A 24,910-nucleotide genomic window follows, 5' to 3' on the forward strand; every position below is an offset into this window, starting at 1 on the left:
TAAATACATACAATTAATAAGATGCATGGGACCGTGGGATTTTTAGTGGGGAAAAAAATCTGCTGGGCTTTCAGTACTGTATGATAAAGTATTCTTCCCGTTCATCATTATTGCATTCGTTTCAATTGAACGTTTTTGTTTTCAAATCAATTCCAGAGAAAAATACGCCATGATGTTTGATGAGCCAGTGCTGCTACAGTCGGGCTGGTGGTACGTGGCCTGGGCCCGGGTGTCGGGTCCCAGCAGTGACTGTGGATCCCACGGACAAGCTACTATCACCACCGATGATGGGTACAAGAAACTTCATGTTCATCTACCAGGCAATACCTTGGGAGACATATTTCATTATTATTTGTTTCTTTTAAGTGTGGTATTCCAGTTTAAAAGCTCCAAGAAGTCAAACAATGGTACAGACGTCAATGCGGGTCAAATTCCTCAGCTACTTTACAGGCAAGTGTTATTACTAGTGATTTATGCTTCTTTTATATTGTCAAATAAATGTAAACATATCCAATGTTATTTCACATTAGGCTTCCATCAAATGATGGGAATGCATCAAAAGGAAAACAGCAGACCAGTGAGCCAGTTCACATCCTGAAGCGCTCGTTTGCTCGGACAGTCTCTGTGGTAACTACCGGCAGAATAATTTGGAGGTGGTTAACATCACATAGCTTTATTATTTACACATGTTTCCCCCCCCCCCCCCCCCCCACAGGAATGCTTTGAGTCTCTGCTCAGCATCCTCCACTGGAGCTGGACCACCTTGGTTCTGGGTGTGGAGGAGCTGCGAGGTCTGAAGGGTTTCCAGTACACAGCCACCTTGCTTGATCTGGAAAGGTTGCGCTTTGTGGGTACGTGCTGCCTCCGCCTGCTCCGGGTCTACATCTGCGAGATCTTCCCCATTGCCGGTAAGATGACACAGAGTTTTATTAGCCTACGGACACCTGCCTTATATTGATAGAAGAGTTTTGATTTCAAGTGGGTGTTCTCACTGTGTGATCGGGCTCTTAGCCAGTGCCAAAGCTGTGGTGGAGGAGTCGAGCAAGCTGGCCGAGTGCGTGGGGAAAACACGCAGCCTGCTGAAGAAAATCCTGTCAGAGAGCACGGACAACTGTTTGACCAAGCTGGACAACGACCCACAGGGCTACCTGTCCCAGCCTCTAACGCTGCTGGAGGCCGTGCTGCAAGAGTGCCACAACACCTTCACCGCCTGTTTCCATTCCTTCTACCCAACACCTGCGCTGCAGTGGGCCTGCCTCTGCGACCTGCTCAATTGCCTGGATCAGGTTAATCATCATTTTGTTGAGATGTTATTCGACATGTTGAAGCTATTTGTTTTTCAAAAATGAATTCTTCTTGGGATCAATTATGATTAGAATAATTTGCTCCTGTTTCCAGGACATTGCTGAGGCCAATTTTCGCACATCCAGCAGTCGTCTGCTGGCGGCAGTCATGTCAGCTTTGTGCAACACCTCGGTTAAGTTGACGTCCATCCTGCCCATCGCGTACGATGGCGAGGTCCTGCTGCGCTCGCTAGTCAAGCAAGTCAGCACGGAGAACGACTCGGCTCTCGCTCATCGCTTCCCCCTGCTTGTGGCCCACATGGAGAAGCTAAGCCATGTGAGCGTAACGTGCACGTTGTGAACCATTTGAATTCAGGAAATTACTGAAAGGATTGAATTGTTATTCTCGTCCACCTTAGACCGAGGAGAACCTGATGGGAATGACCAGCTTTCGGGAAGTCCTGGAGAAGATGCTGGTGATTGTGGTGCTTCCGGTCAGGAAGAGCCTGAGGAAAGAGGTGGAGCTTTTCTCTCCACACCTGGTGTCCAACACCTGTGGTCTGCTGGCCTCCATCGTCTCTGAGCTCACTGCCTCTGCCCTGGGCTCCGAGGTCAAGAATTTGATCACTGATCATTTCTGAGCAAGCCTTGATGTATGTATGTATTTCGAGTTAATTCTTTTTTTTGTCTCCTCCGTATTAGATTGATGGTCTGAACTCGCTCCACTCTGTGAAGGCCTCTCCGAACCGTTTCACCAAGACGAGCCAAGGCCGCAGCTGGAACACGGGCAACGGTTCTCCGGATGCGATTTGCATGACAGTGGACAAGCCGGGTGTCGTCTTAGTGGGTGTCTGCGTGTACGGAGGCGGCGGCATCCACGAGTACGAGCTGGAGGTGCTCGCTGACGATGTAAGAAAGCGTATTAAGGTGGATTTGTGCTTCACTGTGCATTGTTTCAAATTGTTTTTTTGTTAACTTCTGTCTTTTCATACAGGCACAAACAGAGCACCCAGGGGACTCTGCACACTCTCATAGGTGGACATCACTAGAGCTGGTGAAAGGAACTTACAGCACTGATGATTCTCCGAGTGATATTGCGGAGATTCGCCTGGACAAGGCCGTGCCGCTCAAGGTATGTAGACAATTTAAAAAAAAAATGCTTGGCTCTGTTTTAGTAATCTTCTTTGTACTGCTTTTACTCAGCGCCCTCTAGTGCTAAGAATGAGACACCACATAACTGAAATATCTTTGGACTGCAAGAACGATGTACATTGCAAATTTTTCCAAAGTAGACCAATCCACTTCCAACGTTTTATCATTTCAAACAAATTTTACGACAAGGAAATAATATACAGTGAATTTATCAGTTCTTTTTAGGTAATTGTATTGCTATAATGTGTGAGCAGCCAGATTCTTTTTTGTGTCGCTATGAATTGCATTTTAGGTTCTACGTTTATCGTCACACTTCCCTTTTCTATTACTGGTACCCTTCTGCGATGGCATAAAAGAAAATGCAGAGCTCATTTGTGAAGTTCAAGTTATATAGACTGGGGGTCTCTACCTTTTTGAAAGTGAGAGCAATTATACTTGGGTACCGATTAATACGAAGGGCGACACACATTTGCTCAAATTACTGTTCATTTTGTTGTATGTTAATCAATAATAAACGATGTGAATTTTTGTGAAGACACTGATCATGTTAATAGTTCCTCACAATAACGAGCAACATTTTATTTCTGTAATTCTCTGCCAGTGTCTTCTTTATTTTCAAAATATCATCCATGCAACGTTCCTAGAAAATCACAGTGCCAACACAGGTTTGTTATTCTTCAAACAGACCCGTGGGCTACTAATGTGGTCCTTGGGGGTCTACCTGGTGGACCTTGGTCTACCTGGTGGTCCTTGGAGTCTACCTAATAAAACCTAATAAAATTTGGTGGCATCTTGCTTGATGTTGATATTTTTCCGGAATATTGTTAAACCTTTGTCATATTCCACTATAAAACTGAGCTGTATCCTCGTGTAGGAAGCGGTAAAGTATGCCGTGCGATTGCGCAACTACGGCAGCCGCACTGCAAACGGAGATGGCGGCATGACCACGGTGCAGTGCTCAGACGGTGTGTCCTTCACCTTCAGCACTTGTAGCTTGAGCAGCAATGGCACCAACCAGACGCGAGGACAGATCCCTCAGATTCTCTATTACAGGTAAACCCCAACTTTCTTTTTCCAGAAGACGTCTCTGTTCTACCGTATTTTTTTTTTCTTCTGACGTTTGTCTTCTGACTTAAGGAGTGAATATGATGGCGATCTCCAATCGCAGCTGCTGAGCAAAGCCAACGAAGAGGACAAAAACTGCAGCCGGGCACTGTCTGTGGTCAGTGCTGTGGTCAGGGCCGCCAAGGACTTGCTTCATAGGGCTTTTGCTGTCGATGGTAAGCCGGGTAATCAGACACCTCATTTGCGAATTTAACTTAGAGCCACTTGAATAGATTTTTTTCACCTCCCTAATCTAATTTACTCAGTCTGCTCACAGTTTTATCGATGTCCATTTTCTCTTTAGTGGATGACATCCCTGAGCTGTTAAGCTCCTCCAGCCTCTTCTCCATGCTGCTTCCCCTTATCCTAGCCTACATTGGCCCTGTGGCTGCATCTGTACCAAAGGTATCCTTTCAAGCACCTTAACTAACATTCCATTGACCCTCTTCATTTGCACGGTGTTGATATTGCGCCTCGCCCTCAACCAGGCCGCCGTCGAGGTCTTCGGGCTCGTCCAAGAGCTGCTTCCCGCCGTTTCGGCCCTCAACCAAAAGTACGCCCCGCCCACGTTTAACCCCAATCAATCGACGGACAGCACAACTGGCAACCAGCTGGAGCAAGGACTGTCAGCTTGCACAACCTCCAATCACTACTCCGTGATAGAAAGTGACCACCCCTACAAACAAGCCGGGGTCACGCAATATAAGGTACAATATTCTTGAATATATATCCCAATGGTTTTGGTTACAGGCCATACTTGTTTAGTTAGGGTATGTCAGTGTAATCTGATGGCACACAAAATGATTGTGCCCCCAGTGATGGACTGCCGTTACACCTGTCTATGGACCCCGTGGAGGCTATTTTGTGTGTTTTGGGGTGTTCTCTTGTATTGAGGGGTGCTGGTTGGCCACAGTTTTTTTTTTCCTTTGTCTTTTAGCTTTGTTTTGCTTTGATGGCTTTTATCTTTAGCACTTTCTGGCTTTCTTTGTGGCGCCGTTGTGTGGCAGCCTTATGAGAGCCTATTGAGTTGCGCTCATGCCATCTGTGTGTCTTTTGTATACCCACTCTGTGGTATGAATACTGCTGGGGCCTGAATTTCCCCACCCCTGGGGATCAATAAATATTCAATCAATCAATCAATCAATCAATCAACTAATTTGCGTTTCCTATATTTAGTGGTTATACTGGATATTACCACACAAATAGTTCTTCATGGGAAATATCTTAATGATATATATTCAGGTAATCCTAGATTAGAAAAAATAAAATCAAGGATTATCCTGAAATGCCCTCTTCAAAGGTTTCACAATGCCTGTTTTTGTTCAACTCTTTCTAACCAGCTGACTGGGAAAATAAAAATCATTGAATGTGCTTTGTTGAGTATAGATAAAATTAATTGGTCTGCAAAAACGATTTATTTGTAAAAATAAAAGTAAATATTGCTGTCGCCATTGATGCTTTTTGTTCACGACTGTAGGGTTGATGTTGCCAAGTGACATATTGCCAATCATTTACACCCCATTTGAATCAAGTCTCTTTTATGTTGTAACCGTGATAAGATCTCATCTGCCTTCAGATCTCCTTTCCTGAATGTGTGCGTTGGACGAGCATCGAGTTCGACTCCCAGTGCGGCACTGCTCAGCCCGAAGACATCCTCCGGCTGCTCATCCCCAGTCGCACCCTACACCTGTCCTGCTTGGGCAGTAAAGCTCTGGTGCATGACACCATCAACACCTGGACCGAGCTCAGGAAGTTTTCAGGCTCAACGGGTTGGCCGACCACAGTGCTTGTCCTGCCAGGTGAGAGGATTGCATCCTGTCACTTCTGTTATTTTCATTTCTTAATTCATTACAAATATTAATGTGGCAATAAACTTCCTCTACAGGTAATGAAGTCCTGTTTTCACTTGAAACCGCCTCAGATTATGTGAAGGATGAGAAGGCATCCTTTTATGGCTTCAAGTGTGTTGCAGTGGGATATGAATTCAATCCAGGCCCTGACGAGGTAATGTCTGCTTCTTCATTTTTCTGCTTAATAGTTCTTATTAAATCAAAATAAAATCTGAATGTCACTGTATCTATTCTTTTTGGATATTTCAGGGCATCATCCAGCTGGAGAAAGAGTTGGCGTACTTGGGTAGTGTGTGTGCTGCAGCTCTGATGAAGAAAGACCTGGCGCTCCCTATAGGTATGAGGCCTGACGGGCACGACTCATCGTAATGTATTATATATTGCGAGTTACTACTATTTAATTCCATCACTGCATAACCTCAAAAACTACGAGTGTATCATTTTTGTTCTGCACTCCCATGTTGTTAGGCAATGAGCTCGAGGAGGACTTAGAGATCCTAGAAGAAGCCTCTCTCCAGGTAAGCGACTTGTTAAATGTATTTATCATTTTTTAAATCCTATTGTCATTCTGCCTTTATTGATCCCTTTGCCGCCCCATTAGGTGTGTAAAGCTCATACAGGGATTTTAGGGAAGGGTCTGGCACTCTCCCATCCGCCCATCATTCTCGAGGCCCTGGAGGGGAACCTGCCCTTGCACCTCCAAACCAACGAGCACTCTTTCCTTGAGGACTTCATCACGTGTGTGCAGAACTCAAGCGGAGGACGTCTAGCGAGGTAGAAAGGAATCTTTTGTTTCTATTTTCCGCTGCACAGGTTTGACTTTATTTGCTATTGAAGCTTTTAAGAGTTTAGCTTTACCTTAACTGCAGTAGTCTATTATTTCTGTCCATAGTCCCCTCTTTGGTAAAGTGCGGCTCTATTTACCGTATTTTCCGCACTCTAAGGCGCACCGGATTATAAGGCGCACCTTCAATGAATGGCCCATTTTAAAACTTTGTTCATATATAAGGCGCATAGAATAAATAACTCAACGTTGCTCAATTGTTAACGCAATCACAATATAGTAACACTCGAAATAGTGAACACTAACAATATATCAATAACTCAACGTTGCTCGAACGTTAATATCACACAACACACAAAATAAACACGTAAAGCTTACTTTAATTAGTCCTCATCCACGAATCCCTATTGGTCCATATATAAGGCGCACCGGATTATAAGGCGAACTGTCGGCTTTTGAGAAAATTGGAGGTTTTTAGGTGCGCCTTATAGTGCGGAAAATACGGTATATTCTCAGATGTAACTACAGGGGACCCTCATTCTCCTTTATTGATATCGTATAAAAGTAGGATAAGATAAGATCACAGTGAGACATCCGACTTGTGCCATTCACAAGTAACTCCATGTTTTGATTATGGCTTGTCATCTCTTCCTTCAAGGTGGCTGCAACCAGACTCCTACGCCGACCCCCAGAAGACATCTCTGATCCTAAACAAAGATGACATACGCTGCGGGTGGCCAGCTACCATTGTTGTGCAGACCAAAGATCAATATGGAGATATGGTGCATGTTCCAAATATGAAGGTTGGGAACAATGTTGACTTCCATTTAGAGAAAATTGAACTGGTAGAGATGTAGTACTAGACTAAAATTCCTCATCTGTTTCATAACCAGGTGGAAGTAAAGGCCGTGCCTGTTTCTCAAAAGAAGTCGCTGCAGCCTGAAAATGTGAAAAAACTGCAGCGACTAACCGGAAGCTCCTCACCGGCGTCTTCAGGTCCCGACCTCACCTTTGGAGGTCTGCCAGCACCCAAGCTGGAGGCCACGTACGAGCCCGTGATTGTGAAAGAAGCTCGCTACATTGCCATCACTATGATGAAGGTCAGCACCATACACGGACTGAAAAGTTTTTCCTGTTGAGCACCTCATGTCATAACTCCTTTGACTTTCTCATTTATATTTTTCTAGGCATATGAAAACTATTCATTTGAGGAGCTACGCTTCGCTTCTCCCACTCCAAAGAGGTACAAGACAGTGAGAGTTGCATTCGAGTACTGTGGAACCTTATTATTCTCATTTCAAAACAATTGGAAATCATGTAAAGTCTAAATCAATTGTTTAAAAGTCAAATTACTCACCCTTTGAAGGCAATGGAGAGAGTGGTGTATATCTGGAATGAATTAATCTGTAGCACTTGGTTAGTTTGGTATAGTTGATGAGCTTCTTACCGTGGTCAAATTAATTTGTGTATGCCATTCATGATTGCGCATCATACAGAGAAGACAGAATATTTCAGATGCTGTTTCCGTCCTAAATTCGGTTCCGTGGTCGTCATCACATATTCCTTTTTCAGGCCCAGCGAGAACATGCTGATACGTGCCAACACTGATGGAACCTACAGTGCCAACTGGACCCCGGGAGCGATCGGTCTCTATACAATCCACGTCACCATTGATGGAATTGAAATAGGTGCGTGGTCATCTCTTATGCTGCACTTAAAACACATCTTAGTTTCGTCATGGTCCATCACTTAGGAAATGTTCGGAATGTCTTTGTATGTTGCTTTTGGGAATACTTAGGGCAATGGTGTTGACGTTAAATTGAAACTAAGTACCTGGCTTTTTACAGATGCAGGTTTGGAGGTAGAAGTCAAAGACCCTCCCAAAGGCATGATACCACCAGGGACGCAGATGGTCAAACCCAAGGCAGAGCCTCAGCCGAGCAAGGTTAGCTGTTATTTTGAATTGACCTTCCTCGTAAACACATCCATGTTTGCAAATCGCTCTCCGGAAAGCTCAAGTGATCTTCTCGTCTCGAACACGACATCGCTCAAGATATCCGAAGATTTGAAATGCTTTGACTTCTGAGTAACATTTTGAAAAAAAAAAAAGTGTTTCTTTTCAAAATACCCTACTGCTCACTAAGAACCAATCACAATCAATCTACTAATAATTTACTCCTTTACTTTCATTTCTTCTCATCGCATCGCAAAACCTCGTCTATTATAATATACCTCTATATTGACCTTTACCCCAAATTTCCAAACTCTCCTTGCGGATATAAGAAAGAATATCGGCCTTAGCTGTCGTGCTTTTCGTTAATATTTTAAAATGAAGCGACCTCATCCGACCGATGTATGTCCTTCTTTTGTGCATGCTCCCCTGCTTTTCTTTCCCTCTTGTCCTTCTTCGTCTTCCGTTGCTGCTGTGGCTCACACCCAGTCTCCCCTCTGCTTCTCTCAGGTGCGCAAATTTGCGTCCAAGGACAGCGCAGGCCTACGTGTGCGCAGTCACCCCTCCCTGCAGAGCGAACAAATAGGCATAGTGCACGTCAATGGCACCATCACTTTCATTGACGAGGTAATTGAGCCCTGAAAAAGACGATCACTCTTATTCGAAGCCGATAAAGGCAGACATTTGCGAAAAATGCAGTGGTACCTCCGAATCAATTGCCGTACAATTTGGAACTTTTGTGAAATTATCATAGTTTGCTGTCACCGTTGCTGTGAGGATTAATCGACCTTTCTGAGCAGTACACGTATCATCGTTGAGCTTCTCCAAATAGTCCGCTTGCTTCTAAATGTTGTGGTGATTACCTTTTGCCCCAAATCTTTACACTTTTCTTTGACATATTTCTGCTCACAAAGTATCCTGAAGCCTTTTAGGGATAGTTCGCTTTTAGTTACAATTTCAGGAGGAACCTGAAATGCGCTGTAACGATAAAAGTCCAATCTAAATAATTCCTGAAATGTAACTCTAAAAGATTAACATCGTCCCTTTTTTGAGACATTCTTGCGGCATATGAGCTCTTTGCGCGTGTTTTTCACGCCCCTCCTGTTTCCATAGTAACGCCCTGCTCCATTGCTTGTTTCCTCTGCCCTCCCCTTCCGCTTCCTCTAGATCCACAATGATGATGGCGTGTGGCTCAAGCTCAATGATGAAACCCTCAAGAAGTACGTGCCCAGCATGAATGGCTACACCGAGGCTTGGTGCCTCTCTTTTAACCAGCATTTGGGCAGGAGCCTTCTGGTCCCCGCCGACGTAAGTAAGAAGGAGGCAGACTGACGGAGGCTGGCGAGAAGCTCACATCCCCTTGTTTGTTACGAGTCCAAATGACTTTTCAAGGTTCATGTTTTGGCACCCTCTTCCGAAATGTACACAAAGCATGGAGGGAGCTTTTGCATGTACGGTATCTTTTTAAATAACTATTTATACAAAGGCACGTCGCTAAGAGATGCTTCAAGGTGGTTATGAATGACCAAAAAATACCGTATTTCCTCATATAGTGACTCAAGAGGTTAGAATATGCTCAAGGCTTGTTGGGCATTTATAGCTTTAGGATTACGTTTAGAATATTTGTCAATGTTATTTTTGTAGCATTGTTTTCCACAAATGAATGATACTTCAATATCATAAATATGCCTCATATGAATGACTCAACTGTCATGAGTGTCTATTGTGGGAAAGGAACTTCTTAGGAAGGAGATCTACAGTTACTCAGCTCTTCTCTTGAGAGTTCCACAAAGGCTGCTTTGTGCACCACCACACCCAGATCAGCGCGGCTAGGCTTCAAACACGCTAGACTAGACTAGCGCTGGCACGGAAATTAATTAATGCCCATTTATTTGCCGAGCGCACGGGCGCCAATCTACCCATATAGGGCCCCTTTAATTGAACAACTGAAGTGATTACAGTTTCCAACATATTCCAATTAATTAAGATGTAAATAATCACAATTGATAGAACCGCATTTTTTTTTAAGGGAAAAATTGCTGCCGAATCTTGTTCATTGAAGTGAATAATTCACCAGAGGAATACTAATTGGGGCGCTGTGTAGACTGCGAGCACTATTTGAGAAAATACGGTATATGTTGAAATGGAAGCAACTCTTAAAAGTGCTCATGCACTCACTTCGAACACTTTGGAGTGCATTGATTAACACAGAGAACAAGACGCGGCTTTAATCCTGTGGTAAATTAGCTGAGTGGGCTCTTTCTTCATTCCCTCACAGTCCATTAACACTAATGCATTACGGCATGCCGCAATGAAGTTCTTTTTTTTTTTCTTCTCTCTCTCTTGCTTTTTGCTACTCCATGCCATGACCAGTTCCAAAAGCCACTATGTGATATGCTCTTAGGTTGTTTGAGTACCATGGGAGAGGAAAAATGTAATTCATGTTTTCGTGAAGCTTTTGAGTGGAGTAGTTACACCTCCGCAGTTCCACTTTTGCATCTGGTCGCATTTGGGCCTCCGAGGCTTTCAGGTCTTTGTCTGAACAGCATGACACACCGTATCATCCAAGTCGGGGGGGATTTTTTTGGAAGTGCTTTCCATTCTTCTTTTTTTCAAATGATGCTATTTCGACTCATCCCCTCAATGAGCCAAATGTGCGAGAAACGTGTTCTTCCAAAAAAAATAATACTTCAGCGCCCCTTCACTTGTTCCTCCATCCTGTTTTTCTCTGCTGTGTGTCTTGACTGTCTCACAATCTGTTGCTCAGAGTGTCTTTAACGCTAGCCATGGAGTCAGGGATATCGGCTTTGTGTCGTGGACACCCTTAACTATATTCCCACCACAGGTAAGTTGTATGAAGGAAAGGGTTCAATAGCTTGCCTGCCCCCATCATCACCTATAGCATCTCATTTAGTTCTCACGCAATCTCTGTAGTCGTGTCAAAAGGGAATGGAGCCAAAGCTGCATGGACGTCACTTTTCTATTTGTATCTTTTTGTCAGCCTAAGGTGATCGTAATGTTTCTCTTGAGGTGATTAATGTTTTTAATTGCATGGAATCCAAGACAGTTAGATGCATGTTTATGTCTCCTCGCATGCCCTCCGTCGGTCTTTAGGAAAATGGCATAATTGTGTGTCTGTCTTTCAAGTGGAGTCGGTAAAAGTGTTAGAGTGACCTAATTCCTGCACACTGCTTCTGTACTTTCCTCTTGAATGGTTTGAAAATAACTATATAATATAATAATTGCACCGCACCCCCTCCCAGGTTGGGCCCATGCCACTATTTGAGAAGGGCTGTCCTAAAAGTGTCAGCTTTGCAGACACATGGTGGGGAGGGTAATTACGGCGTCTTCAAGTGGAGAAGGCACATATTCTTTATTACAGTGGAGGGAATATGTTCTGGAAAAATTGCAGAAAAATTAAACTACAGTGGAATCTCCTCGATTTGAAAAAAAGATTAATTTGGTATCGTTTTTAGTCCTGCTTCATGTGTGCTCCCACTCATCCTAATTCCCACTTTTACTTCTTTCAGGAGGTCAGGGGCCAGACGGAGGACACCACAAAGGAGGTGAGCAGCTGCCCTTCCCACGAAGCTCCCGCTCGGGTGCAGGGCGGGGCAGGGCAGGGCGGCGGACCGGGGCTTTATAAGGTAGTGAAGACCGGCCCCTCTGGTCACAACATCAGAAGCTGCCCAAACCTTAGGGGTATCCCCATTGGAATGTTAGTACTTGGCAACATGGTCAAGGCCATAGGCGAGGTATGCACTCATCCCAAATGCAATGTCTTAATGATGGGTAGGGTGGATGGAATTTTGTTTCGTGATGAACGCCATTGATCAAATGAAGCGAAACCCCCACACAAAGAAATCTCCTGAAACTGACTAATCTCTGTATCTTGTGGCTATGTGCGCTTCATTTTTCACACTGTGCGATCCCTTACTGATTTCCACTTCTTCAGTTCATCATATTGACAACTTTGACTTTTACCGAACGTAGCGACATCCTCCCCTTCTCTTTTTTTGGCTGCTGTGGTGTGTCATGCTGTTCACTAGCCCGCACTAGAATGGCTCATGGGGATCCAGGAGGCGCAGCCTGCACTCACTAATAATTCCCGTCTGTGTTCTGTTTTTTTTCCGCCCCAAATAATATAGTGTTTCAGGGATTTGAGTGCATTTAACTTTCAGTAAGCAACCTCTCAACGAGTAAGTTTTGCTTGAGCCACATTGGTTTGTTCCATAGTGTGGCGTGCTGACGGCAAAAAAAAAAAAAGATAAAATCCTTGTGTTCCAATATTGTGCATTGTGTACTGTATTTAAATTGATTTATTCTGTTGCATGTTAAAGATTTTCTCTATTGCAATTTGTGCCATAGTCTGTGCAGTGACTTCACTGGGATTGCTAAAAAAAAAAAAAATATGAAGTGCCCATAGACTGTATAAAATGTGGATGGACCCATCGTGACGGGGGTTGAGTATTTGAGGGTGGAATTGAGCAACAAATACCAAAAACAGTAAAGCCTTTGAGGTAGAAGCCATTTGTAAATAGGGACCCTGCAATTGAAATGCATATGGATTTTTCTTGAAGCCCCCCCACATCAACCCGATATATTTTCTAAACTCCACTCGCATTTAACATACAATCCATACAAATGTAAAAAAAATAAAATACAAAAATAGTCAACCAACACTTGAAAATAATACGTCATCTAAGGACATTTTTCTCCCCCCAAAATTGTGCGTAACTTTTTCATCCAGCTGTTTCTATACAAAGTACAAAGAATAAACCTCTCATGCTTGACTTTCACAAAAGGCATTCTGTTGCTATGGCTGCGATGTAAGACAAATTCCAATGAAATTACAATGCACCATTGTCAATCACTAACCTTTGTGACTAGTAGTAGTAAAGTCAGAATTGACTGCCTTTAAATCAGGGGTCACCAAACTACGGCCCGCGGGCCGGATACGGCCCGCGGGACCGTTTAATCCGGCCCGCCAACCCTGAACAAATTGTATTAAACTTTTTTTTTTTTTTTTTGCTCATTTTGCCTGCAATGACTGCGTTTGCCCAGTAGATGGGGAAGCGCTCGCCTGCGCATTTACTACCGGAAGCCGTGTCAGAAAGCTCGGTGCACACTCACAAGTGCGTGTACGGACATGGCGCACTCGCGCTCTATTTGTATCAGTCCCGAATTTAGAGCGTGGGCTGTGACGACAGCATTCTTGTAATTTGCGCGCTGAGCTTTCAGATGCAGTTTTGCGCTAAAGCCACCCACAAACCTTCCCCTGAAATCCTTCCGTTAAAATGTCGCCCAAGTAAAGCAGGGTGAACACAGTGCCGAGCGTTTAAAAGAGTTGCCAATTTGGCTCGACGTACGCGACGTGACGTTCAGCCACATGAACGTCAACATCTACCCGTCACAGATCGAGGTAAACGGACAAACACCTCGGATCTCGCCTAAGAATTGCCACAACAAATTTTACTCCAGACTATGACGCACTATCAAACTTTAACAAAAAAGACAGCAGTGTCTACAAGCCTACTGGAACCTACAATAGGATTATAAGGAAGGAACACAAGAACTTTAAGAGACTGCTCATATGTGTCAGAGAGGTTCTGCTCTGACAACTGAGCTGAACTTTTATCTGTTAAGATTGTTCATGGCACAACAGAAAGTTAATGTTCCATGGTTTTTTTTCTATGAAGAACCCAGAGAGAGTTATTTAGTTATTTATTTCCTGTTTTTTCTGTGAAGAACTCAGAGAGGGTTTAGTTATTATTTATTTCATTAATAGTGTTATTATTTGTTTCCTGACTTTTTTTCTGTAAAGAACCTGGAAAGGGTTATTAAATAACCGTTATTTGGTTATGTGTGGCTTTCTGGAAAACAATAATTTTTTTAAGCTCCCCTACGATCGTCACACTTTTTCTGTTACAAACTGCCACCGGCCCGCCATCAGAGAAGGGAAAGGTTATGTGGCCCTCACAGGAAAAAGTTTGGGGACCCCTGCTTTAAATGATACAAGAGGGCGTCAGTCAACTACTTTTGTCCAATTGATGCTTTCATCTCACTTCAGTTTGTTTCCCTGGAAAACAAGGCACCAGCAATACTGTTATCAATACACAGGGTTTAACTGTGAATAATTAAATGAAAAGGCCTCTAAGCCGTAAATATAAACTATCAATCCATACGGCAGTAACTGAGCATGCGTTTCGAAACGTTACATCAATATTATAATAAAGCGAGTACATTTTAAGCTGATTGCTACCAGATGCAAAGGCTACATCCACTCTTATACAGTCTACAGTATGTTTTGATTTGATTAAATAAGGAATAATGGATAAATAAGGACAGAGCATGGGTTGGTTATAGAGTTTGGAGAAAGAGTATTATGTTTGTGCCAGGTGGTCAACTCAGAGGGAACTTGGGTGCAGCTGGATAAAAACAGCGTCGTGGAGTTCTGCGAGAGTGACGAGGGAGAGGCTTGGTCACTGGCCAGAGACCACGGAGGGAACCAATACCTTCGCCATGACGAGGGTAAACCACCTCATCCATCATCATCATCACTGTACAATAAAATGCGATGACTTTTGGGATAATGAGATTTCATCCGCTCTCGCAGAACAAGTGCTGCTTGAGCACGGTGCTCAGACGCCGCCTCCGAGCCCTTTCTCAGTGCAGGCCTTCAACAGAGCTGCAACATCCAACGGAGCTCAGGGCTTCGACTATGGGATCACCAATAACAAAGGTCAGCGTAGGGATGGATTAGATGTCAGCACAAACTCTAACACTCATGCAAAATATTTTGACTGCTGTTTTTATCCTGACTGATATTCACTCAGCTGCCTCGAAGTTAGCTACACCTGCACCGACTGTGCTCCTTCCTGCACAAAGAGTGTCATGCTCAGTTTTAGACGTGCAATCGTTAAATGATTAATGAACAATTAGTTGATTATTAATTGATAAGCTGCAATGTGTGCTCCAACAAATGTTTTTTGTTTTATACCCTTGCAGATTTTAACCACATTAATGAACATAAACTTGAACTGCAAACCACGGTGATAAATTGACTTTGCATGAAGGGAGCAGTTACTTTTGCAAAAGCCGAAGGCTTGATGCTGGATCTCATATGGTACAGGTGTACCTAATGAAGTCTCGCCTCACACGTCACTAAACACACGTGATCGTCATGAGAATTGATTTCATGGATTTATCCGCCTTTCCCATAGCCGAGTCCTTTTAATAGAGAGCCATGTAAAGAATTTTGAGTTAGCATTCCCCCCCACCCCCCGTAGTTTTAATTTTGAGCTTTTCACACGCTACATTCAAATATCACCAATTCATTGCAATATCACTTTTCATGTTTTGATGCATGATTTGATGCTTTAGTCACATTCTCATCATCATCATCATGTCTGTGTTTTTCTTCAGTCAGGCAGCTGTAGTTTTGCTTGGCCACTCCACACATATGTCACGCTTAATATGAAGATTGAGCTACCCTCACCCTCTATTGTGGTGTCCCTCCCCGTCCCAGTCGTCCCCTATAGTTAGCTATAGTTTCTCCACCTCCTCTGTCTCCGTGTTTGCAGGTGACCGACTGAGTGCCATACTGAATTCCATTCAGTCTGGGCCCTTCGTCTCAGCAGCTCCCTCCTCAATGTTTGAGCAAGCCGCACAGCCTCCCTCCTCTTCTTCCTCTTCCTCTTCCTCTTCGTCCTCCTCCTCCTCCTCTTCTTCCTCTTCTTCCCTTGTCCACAGTCCATTTGTGTTTGGACAGTCCCCCTCCCAACTGTCTCAGCCGCAACCACAGCTTCTGAGTAAGTGTGTCCAGTGATAAGTCAGCTCCTGATCAAAGTTGTTCTAGATTTTTTTTTTTTTTTAATAATACTTCCCTCATCGTCCTCATTCGCCCAGAATGTGTTGTAAGGCATCACATGAACTGTGTTGGTCCTTCAGCGAGAATACCTTAAACAAGTTTGCCAGTCTATTATTGAGTTATTGTTGTTTTAAAAATGAATAGGTGACATTGGATTGAAGTATATGTTTCCTCAAAAAATGGCTTCAAATCCATGAAACTTTACCTCTCAAACAGATGCCCCCCTCCCTCAGGAAAAGAAAATAGCTTGTGGTACTTTACTAGAACTGACTGCAACAATTGTCCAGGTATGTCTTTGCCCTGATAATTATGGCAAACATACAACTTAAATATATTTGGCCTCCCACTTTTAATAAAAAAAATAAAAAAAAATTGACCTTTTTACCTTTACTCCTCTTGACAATAGTCCAAGAGGAGGAAAGAGGTAATATGGTAGTCACCTTTTTAAAACAAGAATTAGAATCTCAATTGTTGACTATATAACTTGTTAAAATTACATTTTCACAAGCATGTGCTGACTTACGTGATTTATTTTTTAGCTTGCGCTGATAATCGATCCTTTTTTTTTTGTTCACCCTCATTTTGCATCAGTTTTCCTATTCCTACATTCTCATTCTTTGGGACTTTTCATTAGCCGCCCGGACCAACCACTGGTGTTGACGCCCTTGCATACAAAAGTACTTTTAATTATTTTCTCTAATGACCTCCTTGAGCGGATTTTCTTTCCCCCAGCTTTTAATAGAATTGGACAGCTGTCAGTGTGTAATTGACATTTGACCTAACCCAAGTTAGCAGTGTTCAATTTTTTTTGTGTCATGCTGCTTAATTTTCTGCCTTAAAACTAATTTCTCTCTCAGCTTCTCCACACATAAATCAATGCATTGCCTGTTTCAATTGGACCATCTTAATTGATCCCATGTCCTTTTTTGTGCTTTCTCTCGCTCTCTATCCCTCTCTCATTTTCTGCCTCCGGTGGCGTCCTTGCATTCCACGCCTTGTTTGTTTACCTTGCCACTTGTTTTCCGCTGTAGATGATTCACTACGCAGCCTTGCTTCTCGCGAGCGTGCGCGCAAAAGCGGCGTGGCCGCGACCGGGCATGCCACTGCTCTCTCATCTCTTGCTCTGAGGCAAAAGGGTGGGTAGTCAAATCACGCATCCCCTCCCTCAGACCGAACAGACGTCGGGTCGAAAGGGAGTTCTCTGTGCATGTATTTTATCGGCTTGTTATTAACATTCTCTAATCGGCTTTTCCCGCCCCGCCCCGCCAAAAATGGCCTTGTCTAAATGGTGGAATGATGATAACCCGCTCAATACATACCCATTTTCTCATTCACCTTTGTTTTAATCTTTCATATGAATTTAAGCATCTTTTTTTTGGTCACGTGTCAGAAGGTTATGTTGTAGCTGAATTATTATATACAACTGAGAAGAGTGTAGAGTATTTCTTTTCCCTCACATCCGAGACTGACTTTGATGTCACTTAATTATCAGATTGCGGGTTGCCGTGTCAGCGTGTCAAAAGCCTACAGTTGTGATAATCTCACACCTTCACTCAGTTCTGTGTAAAAAGCAAAGAAGGAGCTGACTTCACAAAAAAAATCTCTGTCTGTTGACCTCTAGTATTTTCTTGGATCTGGAAATGTCATACTTGGACTGACTTGACATACATGGCTTAATAGAGATAACAGCCTCTCTCACACATGACCAGTGGCCATGAAAGTAGTTCTTAGAAAATTGGATCGTCATGTAAAGCTTGTAACCTGTGCAAAAAAAAAATATCTGCTTTAAATGTGGTTCCTTTGAAGTTTTCTGATTTCATCTAACTGAATTATTGACATTTAGGTGAGCGAGGGAACCTGATGCCCGGTGCACGGTCCATGTCCCCGGCCTCCAAACACCGCCAGGAGAACCGTTCGCTCAAACAAGAAAGTCGAGGGAGCCGCACGCAGGAACACGGAAGAGTCAAGACGGGCCAAGACGGGTCGCTGTCAGCCAGCGAAGCCCTCATACTACGCTCCGATACGGCCAAATTGCGCTCTGACTCTCATAGCCGTTCTCATTCGCCAAATCACAACACTCTGCAGGCCCTCAAGTCAGACGTCAGAACCTCGGGACATCGGTCGGAGTCTCCCAACGCCGGCTCCCGCTCTTCCTCGCCAAAACAAAAAGTGTCCTCTTCTGGCAGGTCCAGTCCTTCCAGCACCTCTTCACAGCATTCCTCCTTAACACACCACGACAAGAACCCCCCGTGCAAAGTGAGCCCGTCATCCAAAGCCCGGCTAGAACCGCCCAGAGAAAGATCCAAGTCCGATTCCTACACTCTGGACCCAGACACGCTTAGGAAGAAGAAGATTCCTCTGACAGAGCCATTAAGAGGCAGATCTACCTCCCCCAAACCAAAAGTGTCTCCCAAAGATCCAAACCAAGATGTCGTCGGTAACACAGAGAACCGTGTTCCTTCCCCCCAAGTGACCCAGGAGAACCTGCACAGCGAGGTGGTGGAGGTGTGTTCCTCAAGCACTCTTGTGTCAAACGAGGACGCAAATGATGAAAATGTGGAGGTGCAGGACTTGGAGGAAGCCTCGTGCAAGGTTCACTTTAGCATTGGCAAGGCGCCGGTCAAGGAGGAGCTGGAGAGCCGCTCATCGCCCAAAGTCAGTCGTAAAACCTCAAGTCGGCACACTCGGCCAAAGAAGGACAAATCCGGACCTCTTTTCAAAGGCGAGAGCGTGCAGAGGGTATGCGAGCCTGCCAAACAGGCCATGTCACCTTCTGTAGCAGAATGCTCCCGGGCGGTCTTTGCAGCATTCCTGTGGCATGAAGGGATAGTTCACGATGCCATGGCTTGTTCGTCCTTCCTCAAATTCAACCCGGACTTAACCAAAGAGCATGCGCCCATACGCAGCTCCCTCGGACAGGGTGCCGAGGACAAGGAGAGCAAGCTCAAGAACCGCCACTCCCTTGAGATTTCCTCCGCACTTAACATGTTTAACATCGCTCCGCATGGTCCGGACATCTCCAAAATGGGCAGCATCAACAAAAACAAAGTTCTCTCCATGTTAAAGGAACCGCCATTGCCAGAAAAGTGCGAGGACGGCAAAGGGGAGTCGGTTTCCTACGAGACGACGTCCCATCCTTCCGTCAGAGCAAAATCCATCCTGCCTTTGACGCTGCAACACTTGGTGGCATTCTGGGAGGATATCTCCTTAGCCACCATCAAGGCTGCGACTCAGAACATGATCTTCCCCAGTCCGGGATCGAGCGCCATCCTCAAGAAGAAGGAGAACGAAAAGGACAACAAGAAGGCCAAGAAGGAGAAGAAGAAGCGGGAAAAAGCGGAGGTTCGGCCGAGGGGCAATCTATTTGGAGAGATGGCGCAGCTCGCCATGGGCGGACCGGAGAAGGACACCATCTGTGAGCTGTGCGGGGAGTCTCATCCTTACCCCGTTACCTACCATATGAGACAAGCTCACCCAGGTAAAGCGAGAGAACCTGTGACTCTGCACTCGGAATGGAAAGTGGCTCGTTCCTAAAATATCACTCTCGTCCATTCCTCAGGCTGCGGCCGTTACGCTGGAGGCCAAGGGTACAACAGCATCGGTCACTTCTGCGGTGGCTGGGCTGGCAATTGTGGCGATGGAGGCATCGGAGGCAGCACTTGGTATCTGGTGTGTGATCGCTGCAGGGAGAAATACCTGAGAGAGAAGCAGACTGCAGCCAGGGAGAAGGTATCTTCTACTTTATATTTGGTGCATCCAGCCAGGCCTTTCCACCAATGTGTACAGTGAATGTATTTCTGCTTACACAATTCACTCTCGTATCGATTCCTTGTCAGGTGAAGCAGTCCAGGAAGAAGCCACTGCAAGTGAAGACGCCGAGAGCCCTGCCTACCATGGAGGCCCACCAGGTCATCCGGGCGAACGCTTTGTTCCTGCTGTCGCTCAGCAGCGCAGCCGAGCCCAACATGCTGTGCCACCACCCTCCCCGGCCGCTTCATTCCCAGCTGCTCCCCAGCCTCAAGGAGGGCGTGTCGGCCGAACTTCCCAATAAAATGAGCTGCCTCTACCTGCAGACACTCGCCAGGTAGCAAAGCAACAAGCAGGAGTTATAAACGTGCATGCGTAATCATGACTACACTTTCATCCTCAAGGCAACACACGGAGAATTTTGGTGCTTACCAAGATGACAATCTCTTCCAAGATGAGATGAGGTACTTGCGATCCACGTCGGTTCCCGCTCCCTACATTTCAGTTACCCCCGACGCCTGCCCTAACGTTTTTGAGGAACCGGAGAATAACATGAAGTCGATGCCCCCCAGGTAAATACATCCTAATCACAAACTCGGGTTCAATTATTTGTTTTTTTGCTGTTCTGTTATTTTTGTTATTGCCCAAAACACTTGAATTCAGTGCATGCTTGTGGACTGTCCACATAATTGGCAGAAGCTTTTTTCTTTGTGCAATGGGCAAATTGTTTTGCATCGTATTGTCCTAGTGCTTGTGTGAGTGTCCTCGCACATTCCAAAAATGTTCAGGTTCATTGACAACTGCAAATTGTCCAAAGAGTGTGAATGGTTTGTTTTTACGTGTCTTGCAATCGACTGGGGGCCAGTCTGGGGTGGACCAATATGTAGCAGGAAAAGGACTGAAGTCCAGTTGTTTTATACTTGTCCTTGCTTTGTTTTATTGTTTTTACTTGCCATGTAGCACTTTGAGATTCCTCCGAATGTAAAGTGCTTTATAAATATAATTCATTATTACTATTATTGAACTCACCCACAACCCAAATGTCAAGAAGTGCTGAAAATGCTTGAACGGATGGATATTTTCAATATCGTATTGGCAAAATATATCTAATCTATCATATGCTGCCTTTCAGTCTCGAGACCAGCCCAATCACAGACAGCGACACAGCCAAGCGCACGGTTTTCCAGAGGTCATACTCCGTTGTTGCCTCAGAGTACGACAAGCAGCACTCGCCCTCTCCGGCCAGAGTTAAAGCCGTGCCTAGACGGAGAGTCCACAGTGGTGATGCAGGTATTTACGCTTGATGCGTTCAACATGGGCATATATTGTACAAGCGTCCTTTCTTATTCCCTCGTTCTTGTCTTCTTTACAGAAGTGGGTTCATCCTTGTTGCGCCACCCGTCTCCCGAACTGTCCAGGTTAATCTCCGCCCACGGCTCCCTCAGCAAAGGGGAGAGGAACTTCCAGTGGCCCGTGCTGGCGTTTGTCATCCAGCATCACGATCTGGAGGGCCTGGAGGTGGCTATGAGGCATGCGCTGAGGAAGTCCGCGTGCCGAGTTTTCGCCATGGAGGTACGGCTTCTTCAATCTCCAGATGCAGCAGCGTTTAGATACCTGTCTAACACACATGTACATTTGTTCAAACTTGATGAATTGGCACAATAAATATGTAATAAATATACATATTTAAACTCCTCCAACTTTGCTCATTTCAGTATGATAATGGAAGCGCTTTGGTGTCTCATCAGGCATTCAACTGGCTCCTGTGCAACGTGATCCAAACCACTTCCCTGCATGACATCTTGTGGCATTTTGTTGCGTCTCTCACTCCATCTCCCTTTGAACCAGAGGACGAGGAAGATGAGGAGAACAAGGGCAACAAAGAAAACATAGAACAGGTGTCAAGTCGTTCAAAGGTTTTGCTTTTGTTTGAGAGATTCCACGTTTCCTTATTGTGGGGCCATCATCACACCTCGCAGGAACGAGACCTTGGCGTTTGTGAGCATCCTCTGTCAGACATCGTTATTGCAGGGGAGGCGGCCCACCCGCTGCCCCACACCTTCCACCGCCTCCTCCAGACAATTTCCGACTTGATGATGTCACTTCCTAGTGGAAGTTCTCTTCAGCAGATGGCGCTCAGGTATCATACCTCATTTTTTTCTAGTTTGAACCTTTTTGCAGATTAGACATCTATCTCACTTTTCTAGGTGCTGGAGTCTCAAGTTCAAACAGTCCGACCACCAGTTCCTACACCAGAGCAACGTCTTCCACCACATCAACAACATACTGTCAAAGTCGGATGACGGCGACAGTGAGGAAAGCTTCAACATCAGTGTTCAGTCGGGCTACGAAGCCATTAGCCAGGCAAGAAACCCGGCACTCAGGAACTCCTGCTGAAAGATTTGCCACATGAACTGATTCTAATGCATTGTCGCCCGATAGGATCTCTGCCTGGTGACCTGCCTGAAAGACCTAACCAGCGTGGTGGACATCAAAACGTCCAGTCGTCCCGCCATGATTGGCAGCCTGACGGACGGCTCCACTGAGACCTTCTGGGAGTCCGGGGATGAAGACAAAAACAAAACCAAGAGCATCACCATCAGCTGTGTGAAAGGCATCAATGCCTGCAATGTGTCTGTTCACGTCGACAACTCCAGAGACCTTGGGGTAAGAGACAGCATTGTTTTTCAAGGGACCTGGTGACGTTTCCTGTAAATTATTTTCCCCTCATTTTATAGAACAAAGTGACCTCTGTGACGTTCCTGTGTGGCAAGGCCATGGAAGACCTTTGCAGAATTAAGCAGGTGAGACGAGATTGGTCTCTCTCCAGCATAATCATCAGTCTGACTCATAGCGAGCATCCTAAACATAAATCTTTTCCATCTCAGGTCGACCTAGACTCGCGTCACATGGGTTGGGTGACAAGTGAGCTCCCTGGGGGAGATCATCATGTGATTAAAGTGGAGCTTAAAGGGCCGGAGAACACATTGAGGGTGCGCCAGGTGAAGGTGCTTGGCTGGAAGGAGGGCGACAGCATCAAAATCGCTGGGCAGATCTCGGCCAGCATGGCACAGCAGAAGAACTGTGAGGGCGAAACGCTGCGTGTGTTTCGCCTCATCACCTCACAGGTAAACATCAATTAGTACATGCGCAGAAAAAAAGTCACGGGAAATGGTGGCGCAGAGAAATTGACATTGTGGTGCTATGAATGATTTTTTTTTATCCTCCATCTCTCATTCATGTTTTCCTTGTCTAATGTCACCCAGGTGTTTGGGAAACTTATTTGTGGAGATGCAGAGCCAACCCCAGAGCAGGAGGAGAAGAATTTGCTTTCGTCACCAGAAGGAGAGGAAAAGGTCAGCATTGAGAAGGTCAACCGTCTACTTGTCACCAATTTGAAGACGCCTCGCGTCATTTATTCGACTTTTTGAACAGGTACCGTCAGACGCAGACCTCAAAGAGCACATGGTCGGAATCATTTTCAGCAGGAGTAAACTTACCAACCTGCAGAAACAGGTACGGTTCAAGACACAATCAACACGGGATCAAATTCCACATCAAAAAACATTTCCTCTTTCTTTTTCTTTGTAAGGTGTGCGCGCACATCGTCCAGGCCATTCGCATGGAGGCGACGCGCGTGAGAGAGGAGTGGGAGCACGCCATCTCCAGCAAGGAGAATGCCAACTCGCAGCCCAGTGATGATGATGCTTCCTCCGACGCCTACTGCTTTGAGTTGCTGTCCATGGTCCTGGCGCTGAGCGGCTCCAACGTCGGGCGCCAGTACCTCGCGCAGCAGCTCACGCTCATGCAGGACCTTTTCTCGCTGCTGCACACCGCCTCGCCGCGAGTGCAGAGACAGGTGAGCAAGCCTGAACAGTAATGTGTAGAGAAAAAAAAAAACAGTGACCACAGTGACATTCCAGGTCATGTGTATGTGTCTTATCCAGGTGACATCATTGCTTCGACGCGTCCTCCCCGAGGTGACGCCGGTGCGACTCGCCAGCATCATCGGGGTGAAGTCTCTGCCACCGGCGGACATCAGCGACATCATCCACTCCACGGAGAAAGGCGACTGGAACAAGCTGGGCATCTTGGACATGTTCTTGGGGTGCATTGCCAAAGCGCTCACGGTGCAGCTGAAAGCCAAAGGGACCACAATATCTGGCACTGCCGGCATGGCCGCCGGCAAAGGGGTGACCACTGTCACTCTGCCGATGATCTTTAACTCCAGGTGGGTTGGCCCCATGTGGGACAAACATTGTGGGTCTTGCCGGTTTCAATCCATTGGTGAAAGCGTGCCTTGCTACCAAGCCGATAACTTGGCCGTTGAAAAATTCTCCATTTCTATCATCTAAGCGTCATTTGTTTGTTTGTTTATCGTCATTGTGTTCAGCTACATCCGGAGAGGGGAGAGCCACTGGTGGATGAAAGGCTCCACCCCTCCTCAGATTGCAGAGATCATCATCAAACTGGTCAAAGACATGGCAGGGGTACGCACCTCCCTTTGTAATTGTGTGCACACAATTTCCACCAAGGGATCGCTGTAAGGTGACCGTGGTTGTTGTTTATAGGGTCACCTTTCAGACGCGTGGTCACGCGTCACCAAAAACGCAATCGCTGAGACTATCATAGCGCTCACCAAAATGGAGGAAGAGTTTCGCTCACCTGTGCGCTGCATTGCCACCACGAGGGTATGCCGTTAGTAGGCTTTCATTCAAGACCACTTGTTTTTCCCTTTCTTATTAATGTCTTGTGTTGTTTCTTGATGTTTCCTAGCTGTGGCTGGCACTAGCTTCTCTGTGCGTGCTGGATCAAGACCACGTGGACAGACTTTCTTCTGGTCGATGGATGGGCAAAGATGGACAGCAGAAGCAGATGGTTAGAGTTACATGAAAAGAAAAAAAACTTGCTGTAAAAAGAGATTCGAGATTTGAATTGATGTACTTTTTGCCAAGGGTCTGGAGCATAGGCTGTAAAAGATGATATTTTATCGCAGACAGAATGCCATTCAGGTTTTTTTTTTTTTTACGGGTGTTGGGAGTGGGGGGTTAAACAAATAGCTCCTCTAACAACTAAATTACAAATAATAATTCAAATTCCTGCCCAAACATGGGTGTAGAAACTCTCTGTTGGTGTTTATGTTCATTTGTTTGGTAAATTAGAAACAAC

At 45.3% G+C, this 24,910-nt stretch overlaps 1 protein-coding gene across 14 annotated transcripts in view; it reads left to right on the forward strand.

The window, feature by feature from the left end:
• mycbp2 (MYC binding protein 2) overlaps nt 1-24,910 on the forward strand; it is a 50,876-nt gene that overhangs the window by 21,099 nt on the left and 4,867 nt on the right. For 8 of the 14 annotated variants that reach the window (XM_061287903.1, XM_061287908.1, XM_061287905.1 and 5 more), the window contains 48 exons: nt 157-291; nt 367-450; nt 531-627; nt 716-908; nt 1,012-1,286; nt 1,399-1,620; nt 1,703-1,894; nt 1,986-2,192; nt 2,278-2,415; nt 3,310-3,488; nt 3,573-3,715; nt 3,844-3,944; nt 4,028-4,246; nt 5,116-5,338; nt 5,425-5,543; nt 5,639-5,726; nt 5,858-5,907; nt 5,991-6,163; nt 6,832-6,976; nt 7,067-7,273; nt 7,361-7,416; nt 7,746-7,861; nt 8,021-8,118; nt 8,635-8,751; nt 9,292-9,432; nt 11,655-11,879; nt 14,523-14,655; nt 14,741-14,866; nt 15,708-15,935; nt 17,838-19,472; nt 19,554-19,723; nt 19,831-20,078; nt 20,146-20,313; nt 20,874-21,031; nt 21,114-21,313; nt 21,490-21,639; nt 21,721-21,881; nt 21,949-22,105; nt 22,184-22,408; nt 22,480-22,545; nt 22,630-22,869; nt 23,008-23,097; nt 23,177-23,257; nt 23,334-23,600; nt 23,689-23,972; nt 24,135-24,231; nt 24,313-24,432; nt 24,518-24,619. In XM_061287903.1, the coding sequence (XP_061143887.1) occupies nt 157-291; nt 367-450; nt 531-627; nt 716-908; nt 1,012-1,286; nt 1,399-1,620; nt 1,703-1,894; nt 1,986-2,192; nt 2,278-2,415; nt 3,310-3,488; nt 3,573-3,715; nt 3,844-3,944; nt 4,028-4,246; nt 5,116-5,338; nt 5,425-5,543; nt 5,639-5,726; nt 5,858-5,907; nt 5,991-6,163; nt 6,832-6,976; nt 7,067-7,273; nt 7,361-7,416; nt 7,746-7,861; nt 8,021-8,118; nt 8,635-8,751; nt 9,292-9,432; nt 11,655-11,879; nt 14,523-14,655; nt 14,741-14,866; nt 15,708-15,935; nt 17,838-19,472; nt 19,554-19,723; nt 19,831-20,078; nt 20,146-20,313; nt 20,874-21,031; nt 21,114-21,313; nt 21,490-21,639; nt 21,721-21,881; nt 21,949-22,105; nt 22,184-22,408; nt 22,480-22,545; nt 22,630-22,869; nt 23,008-23,097; nt 23,177-23,257; nt 23,334-23,600; nt 23,689-23,972; nt 24,135-24,231; nt 24,313-24,432; nt 24,518-24,619 (9,049 nt within the window). The remainder of the gene's footprint in view (nt 1-156; nt 292-366; nt 451-530; nt 628-715; nt 909-1,011; nt 1,287-1,398; nt 1,621-1,702; nt 1,895-1,985; nt 2,193-2,277; nt 2,416-3,309; nt 3,489-3,572; nt 3,716-3,843; nt 3,945-4,027; nt 4,247-5,115; nt 5,339-5,424; nt 5,544-5,638; nt 5,727-5,857; nt 5,908-5,990; nt 6,164-6,831; nt 6,977-7,066; nt 7,274-7,360; nt 7,417-7,745; nt 7,862-8,020; nt 8,119-8,634; nt 8,752-9,291; nt 9,433-11,654; nt 11,880-14,522; nt 14,656-14,740; nt 14,867-15,707; nt 15,936-17,837; nt 19,473-19,553; nt 19,724-19,830; nt 20,079-20,145; nt 20,314-20,873; nt 21,032-21,113; nt 21,314-21,489; nt 21,640-21,720; nt 21,882-21,948; nt 22,106-22,183; nt 22,409-22,479; nt 22,546-22,629; nt 22,870-23,007; nt 23,098-23,176; nt 23,258-23,333; nt 23,601-23,688; nt 23,973-24,134; nt 24,232-24,312; nt 24,433-24,517; nt 24,620-24,910) is intronic. The other 6 variants (XM_061287914.1, XM_061287915.1, XM_061287911.1 and 3 more) reach the window with 5 other exon arrangements.

Source organism: Syngnathus typhle, linkage group LG9, assembly GCF_033458585.1.
Source record: "Syngnathus typhle isolate RoL2023-S1 ecotype Sweden linkage group LG9, RoL_Styp_1.0, whole genome shotgun sequence".
NCBI classification, from domain to species: domain Eukaryota; kingdom Metazoa; phylum Chordata; class Actinopteri; order Syngnathiformes; family Syngnathidae; genus Syngnathus; species Syngnathus typhle.